The sequence below is a fragment of the Mesoplodon bidens genome, assembly GCF_964165515.1.
Source record: "Mesoplodon bidens genome assembly, chromosome: 2".
In the NCBI taxonomy this organism is placed as follows: Eukaryota; Metazoa; Chordata; class Mammalia; order Artiodactyla; family Ziphiidae; genus Mesoplodon; species Mesoplodon bidens.
In genome coordinates this window covers 102,534,317-102,541,767 of record NC_138177.1, presented here as the reverse complement: position 1 = coordinate 102,541,767, position 7,451 = coordinate 102,534,317, and the positions used below count along the sequence as shown (strand labels likewise).

The following is a 7,451-nucleotide window of genomic DNA, read 5'->3' as shown; positions in this document are numbered from 1 at the left end:
CACGGAGAAGCTGACATGGGGAGGAACTGAGCCTCCCCTCCAGCAGACAGCACTATCCCAGCCATATGAGTGAGGCATCTTGGAAGTGGGTCCTCCAGCCCCAGGCAAGTCTTTGGATAATTACAGCTCTAGCCAACATTAATTGCATCCTCATGAGAAACACCAAAGCCAGGACCTCTCCCAAATTCCTGGCTGACAGAATCCACTGGAAAGTAATAAACGATTGTTGTTGTTTTAAGCCACTAAATTTCAGGGTAATTTGTTAGGGAGCATTACATAACTAATAACATTCAACATGTTGGCTTTCGTCCTTCATAGTTAAGGCAAAGCTGCTATAGCTCCTGACATCACATCATCATGTCAGAAAATGTGACAATATTCTAGGAGCAGAATTCAATTAATCTTACAATAATTATCAAGCAACCAGAATCTTCTAAATTCAAATTTGGACACAGGAAGCTCACCAAGAGCTACCGAACCGTCTGGTTTTTTATACTCTTTTCAAGCAAGGGCTATTCTAAAATCTTTTCGACAACCCACATATCTTTACAACTAGCAATCTCACTATTGAAACCCCACTGGTAGCATCCATTATGCCAATTAAAAAGCCACTGCTTTCATCAATGGAAACCTATTTCTATGTCAACTGGTAAAGCAACTGCTATTGATCAGAGATAAAGATTTTCACCATCGTTCCTCATATGAGTAACCCCGGGAGACAGCCTGTATTCCAGCCCCACTTCGTGGTCTTAGACCTGCTCCTTAACTTTTCTTGGCCCCTACATTTCCTCATCTATAAAACAAACGTTCTCAAGATCCTTCTTTGCTGGATAGGCTAGTTCTAGCTACACTGGCTATTACTTCTGGACAAACCTGGCAGTGCTCCCTTCTTAGTTGTTCCCATAATTATTTCCTCCCTCTTTCTCCTCCATCTCTCCCTCTCTTCCCCTATCCTCCCCTCCTTTCCCTGTCTTTTTTTCTTTCCACATATATAGAGTATCTACTATGACCTCAGAACAGCTGCTGTCCTCTAGGAACTCACCATCTGGTAAAATACATATCAATAATAATTACTATTATTTCAATGAGAATAAATACTAAAAGGCACTAATATTTACTGAGCTCTCACCATGTGCCAGATATCATGCTACATGCTTTTCATGCATCAGCTTCTTTAATTGAATTCTCACAGCACCTCTCTGTGGAAGGAACTGTTATTCCCCTTTGACTTTCAGAGAAGTCAAATGATGTACCCCAAGTCTGTCTTGCCTGAAAGAACTTTTTGAACAAATGAAAAACCACAGTGCAACATGACAAGTGCTATCTTAGTGGTATGTACAAAAGCAGAAAAGCTGACAAGAAAGAGAGAAAAAGGATCTCCCCCTATGTGAATCTGGAAAGAAGGTACACGAATGGAACCTTCGAAGAGGGACCACTGAAGAATGAGAGGGACTTTACCTGATGGAGAAGGACCTGAGAGCCAGATTAGATTAACTCATAACTTAGAAAATGATAGGGAAGAAATAAAAAATGTCGCTGTCATCTAATAACATCACAATAACGGAAATTACTGGGGTTTTCTTTAGGCTAAATATTAACACAGACGTTGCACCATTTTTTTTTGTCAAAAAAAACAACCACTTCATTATTTCAATTCTTGCCTCATTTCCTCCTTTATTCTAAGTAAGCTGTCTATTTGTTGAAAGGATATGAGCCTTCTCTCTTAGGTTCCTGCTTACCCTTCCCCCAGTTTCCAGTCCATTTGTTTGTTAGTCACATGATTATTTTCCAGTGCTAAGTGCTTGAGCATACTTTATTTCTTAAGAAACATTCTAGAGCAGGTCAGGGAAACCCCTTCGCTTTCTAGGAACACTGCAGCTGCATGAAGACTTTAGGTAACCGGTTCTTCATTGAAATTCTGGCTTTGACTTACACCCAGTCACACATTTCAAGTCAGAAAGTGTGGAAATGTGACTTTTTTGCTGCTCAGTACTCATCCCCTTTTCTTAGATGAAGGGAACTCAGTTTTTCTTGGAGACCCACTTCTCCCCCAGTCTCAGGCTAAGGGCTTGAGAGTAGTTACCTGCCCCAGGTCTAGCTGATCAAGGTCACAGTCATACTACCTGACTCATGCTCAGCCAGTGAGCATCACCAGCCTTGGAACTGTCACTGGTCCTCCTGGGAAAGAGAAAAATTCTTCCCACTTTGGTAACAAGCTTGTGGGATATGAACTTGGCATTACCAGTGCTTATCTTTGTCACTGCTTGAGCAGAGCAACCTGAAAATGAAGCTAACCCAGTGTCATCTTTCTGCTCAAGCTGGTTAATGCCCTTCATGGCTTTCTCCCTCCCCACACAAGAGGCTACAAGTGTCACTGCAACCAGACACTAGCAGAGGAGCCCCTGATAGGGGACACAGTGACCACTGATACTGCCTTTATTGAAGAGGTCAGTGCTGTCCCTCACCCTACCTTGATTCCCCACATCCTGGTGGAGATTGCATAACCCCCTCCTACTACTTAAAAACCTCTCTCTTGCTTAGTATATTACAACACTGTCCTTATGCCCTGCCAAGACCTGCTAGCCCCTTCTTCATGTTCCAGGAAGTACATCTGAGCAGTCAGTCTGGAATTCTCTCTAAGCTGATATCAGCCCCTCCATCAGCAGGGTGGCACAGTCTTATGGCCAGAAGGCCTTAGACTCTCCACCTTCCCCTGAGGCCCCAGGGTCCTCATGCAGAAGAACAAGGTGCCAGGCTTCTGCCTGGATATCTGTGGCCTCAGCACAGATGCCATCTGAGACTGCCTGCTTCTCACAAACCCCAACCTCCAGGAGAACAAGCTGGGGTGCCTAAATGAGCCTACATGAAGAATATCCCTTCAAACCTGCATCATTATGCAATAATGCTATTTGCTGTGTGTGATAGCCCAGCCATCTCTCAGAGCTGATCAACCAGCCTCATGTCAAACCTTATGATTTTCTGTGATGTTACCCTGATTTTCTCTGGTTCATCTGCATCTTACTGAAACTCATGACTTCTGGTGGCCACTCGGATGTTTCTGAGTCACACTCTGCTCAGCCAGAGCATCTAAGATATTAACATACCTGGAAGGACCTCTCCCGGGCCCGTTTAAGATCCTCTGGTCTTCTTGGGACACTTAGGAAAATGTCACAGCTGCAAAGTGGTCTACAAAGTCCAAGTCTACATTCCTGATACTACACCGACACTTCCTGGTAGGAACAAAGCACAAGAATAAAGGCCATCGGGTTTCCCAGCAATGCCTTATTTGTGGACATATTACTAAACAGCCACAGCTGAACCAGAGTTTCAGGAAGGTTTCAACTAAGATTGGTTTGTATTTCCCAAGGTCACTTATAAGCCAATTCTTGGGACTCAGATGCATTTTCAATGGAAACAGTGTGACAGACTGTGCAAGGGCCTCAGGTCAAGCCATAAGTGCCTACAGTAACTGTGGTGCCAAGAGTGCTATTTCAACTCCTTCCGGTCACTATTAATTATATAACTTCTTAAAAAGTGCATGTCAAGCTCCCATGCAGGGTTCTCAGACGTGCTTCCCAGCCCTCACAGATTCTTGGCAGCCTAAGAGAATTACCTCCACTGATCAAACATTCATTCATTCCTACAGATATTTATCTGTTTTGCACCAGGCACAGCTCTTGGTGCTACAGATACAGCAATGAACAAAATGCACCTCCCAGGTATTCCAAAATGGGAAAACAAGGTCACCTGCTGCTATACTGGCCAGCATAATGGAGGAAGGGCCACCTAACCGTTTCTTCAAAAATGACTAGGGTGCTCCAAAGGTAAATTTCCATTTCTACCCTTGAATGCAGAAATGCAGACTCTCAAAGTACCAGTTTTCTACCTTAACAATGTTTAGATCTAGTCTTTTTTTTTTTAAAACAAAATGTCCCAATAATTTAATGGCAGATCTAGAAGACAGCATTTATAGCTATTCCGGGACTTTCCAACAAAAAGCTTTCCCTGGATGCACAGACATTCATAATACCGATCACGCTCAGTCGATAGCTCTGGCTTGTACACGTGGTCACGACGCCCTTCGTACAGCAAAGGAGAGCATGAGAGGGTGCCCGGGAGGCATCTGGACAGCACACAGCAAAAGGAAAGGCTGAACTCCCCCCACAGAACCCCATTAAAAAAAAAGTTTGTCTATTACAAAGTGACGTTTTCCATTTTTTCCACTTTATAAAGTCAGCGATGCTGGAGGGTGTCTAGCGGAATCCGTCCTCCAGGAATGAGTGCAAAAGGGGAGCACGAGGCTCAGGGACGTCCCCTCAGTGAGCAGATGGAAGGGCCAGCCAGAGACCTCCCATCCGTTTTGGACAAACGCACACATACAGAAAAGGATTATTGCCAGCTTGTGTACTTTCACAATGTGATTTTTGTATTTCAAAAGCTTGAATTACCCTTGATGCTGTCGGTGTGGGTTTTGTATTCCATAATGGTGTTGGGAGGTAGGTTTAGCACTCGCCGAAGAGTATCCCGGATGTGGGCTGTGGTGGCTTGGTCACTGGCAGTCTTATTCCATATTGAAATAATGTCCTCCTGAAACTGGACAGAGACCACAGCCCCACAGATCTCCTCCCCAACCATGAACTGTTCCCCCAACATGGCCAGGATGAGAGTCTCCCAGCAACGGGATGCCAAGCCCTTCCAGGGCCGAATCCCATTTTTATTTGCATCATCCTCCCACATGGGTTTAACTCCTTCTTTGAAGAGATGGAAGTCACTGTGGCCTGTCAGGTCCCCGGGACGTACCATGTGGCTGTAAAACCTCCAGAACTGCTCCACAGAGGCAAAGATGCCAATCTGTTTGACATTCTGTTCGTAACTCTGTGAGCTGGTGGGACGGCCAGGGGTTCTCCTGGAGTACCAGAAAGTGTAGTTATACTGCAGGGGGTGCTCCACTGGCCCAGGGACGACAGCCTTCCTCTTGCTGCTGCTCTGAGCCTTGTCTTGTTCCGTTTTTTCCTTCTCACCATCTTTCTGTGTGCTGTTTTCTTCATTCGGATCATGGTCCCCACTGTCGTCATCTTTCAATGCGTCGAACTTGTTGTTCATCCTCTCACCGTCGCCGTCGCCACTGCCTCACATGGATCTAGTCTTTACATCTCTTTTTCACCTTTGGCTGTTGACCCTTAAATAGACTAGAAGCAAATTATCGAACTCAGAAATATTCCTTCTTCTTCCATGTGTCAGAGAAGATCATGGGAGATACACTGAGCCTCGGTGAGCTTGACTGGCTTGAGGGCTTCAGGTTCCTTGGGAATTATGAAAGGGCAAGGGTGGGGAAGGCGGAGATGGCGACGCTTCTCACACCAGGGAACCGCCAGGCCAGGGCATTTCCAGCCAGTCCAGAGAGTAAAAAGGAAATGGCATTCTTCTTCTTCCCCACTGCTCTGGGAAAACCTTCCGGGTAGAAGCACCTGGACTCCAGCTCTCTAACCTTTGCTCACTTCCTTATATAACTGAGCATCCCTCTGGAAAACTAACTGCAGAATGGAGTTTACATATTTACCTAGCTCTTTACCCCCTCTCATTAATTCACTCAGAGCACTCAAAGTGTTCCTAAATTTAAAGGAATATTGATAATTTTCAAGTGCTCATTGCTCCTTATAAAGTGGTCCTATGGGTACACCCTCCCACCACGTTTAATGGGTTGTTTTTGCAATTGGTTTTAAAAACAAAACCAAAAAGAACCACCCATTTCCCTACAGAGAGAAAAACAAACTCCAAGAATAACAAATCTCCAGTGATACTTTGTAGCTTCTCCATTTCCTTCTTAATAGGTTTATTTATATGGATTACGACTTGCATTGACCGTTTTTGTTTTTTTGATTTGCAAAATATCCACAATAAAAACCAATGACTTCCCAATGGCATCATTAGATCATGAGCTTCCTTAGACCAGAGGGTGTCTTTAGTTCTATTGAGGAGTGTATGATGAAGGGCAAACAAAAAGTAATAAGAAAATAAAATCTACCAGTTATACAGATATTGCTCAAACACTGACCCAGGCTTTCACGACCAGGGTGTCACATTTTTCTGTTGACCTGACACCAGAAAAAGCAAAGCAATCTTATGAAGACATGGATGAAATGTTTCCAAAATATGTCTGTTTAAGATTATGGGAGGGGAAAATTATACTTGTTTTATTTGGCAATAATAATTCGACCTAGACGTGTGTAGAGGATAAATAACTTTTATTCCCATAGAGAGTGAATTCTCAAAGGTCACTAGAATGAGTTCAGAGACATGGTGCTGGTAAACAGCATCCCTCTTCCTCTCTGGAGCAAGTGCCGTTGTGTCCCAAACCCCAGCACCAGAAACTTGAGACCATGTGCCAACCCATCACACCAGAGTCCAGTCCATACTCATTGCTGCAGCTCATGGTGACAAACATTGAGAGGGCAAGTGGAGGTGGCTGGATCTCCTCTGCTTCTTTTTCACCCTTCCATGGGGACAGGATGTGGAGGTGAGAACGTGAACAAGTGTTCTGCTGTCCCCGTTAGGAGTCTGGGCGTGGAGAACAGAAGCCCAGCATCTGGCAGGAGATGGCAGCTCAACAGCCTTTATCCCTGGGAGCCCTCCTGCCATGTCTTCAGACATTTCTGGATTGGAGGGCTTACAGTCAGCCAATTGGACTCCACGTTCTGCAACATTCTACCTTATGACTTTGGACAAGCAACTGAGTCTCACTCTTCTCATTCATAAAATTGGGAATAATATAATTTCACCACTTAGGGCTGAGCACTGAATGAGTTAATAGGAGCACCATAACTGACACATAGAAAGCAGGCCACAGTGGTAGCTAATATTCCAAGGCATATTACTTGGATTTTACTTATGTGAAACTACAAAGCCTGTACTTTCTTCCCCACCTTAGAGATGATGCTTTTCTATTTAAGCCCAAAAGATCCAGAGACTTTACAGTACTGATGATGCCCTGTACTCAGCATGATGGCCAGTAGGGGAATTCCAGCCTCTGTGTGAAGTGCCGTGCTAGACCCCGAAAACAAGCTTGGTTTGTTTTTTCTGTTCAAGAATGAATGATATCACTGCCCTATTCCTTGAAAACCGCATGTGGAAGTCATGGAAGATGCCTTGCAGTGTTTCCCCACACACTTCTAGTGCATTTCCTGCAAGCTGACATGACAACCCCCAGCAAATCAAAAGTTAGGCTACACTTTTCCTAAGTATCATCTGCATAAAGACGACTGTGCTCTGGTTACAAAGCCACGAAGGGTTGAGGGAAAGAAGGTAATAAAATACCCAGGGCTGACCATGCGCATGGAGGCAGCGTTGGCTGGTGGACTGAGCACTAAGCTGGATGTCAAAAAGCCTGGGTTCTGGGTCCATCCCTTCACTAATAACTGTGTGCTCTCAGGCATAACGACTCTGGGCCTTTG

General features: G+C 44.6%; 1 protein-coding gene across 1 annotated transcript; it reads right to left on the bottom strand.

Moving 5' to 3' along the window:
- Nucleotides 1-4,431: 4,431 nt before the first annotated feature.
- On the bottom strand, nucleotides 4,432-5,128 carry LOC308612463 (eukaryotic translation initiation factor 4E type 2-like; the record flags this gene model as incomplete). The annotated part of the gene is made up of 1 exon (XM_081224940.1): nucleotides 4,432-5,128. The coding sequence occupies exon 1, from the start codon at nucleotides 5,101-5,103 to the stop codon at nucleotides 4,432-4,434; it is 672 nt and encodes a 223-aa protein (XP_081081066.1). The 5' UTR covers nucleotides 5,104-5,128.
- Nucleotides 5,129-7,451: the final 2,323 nt, after the last annotated feature.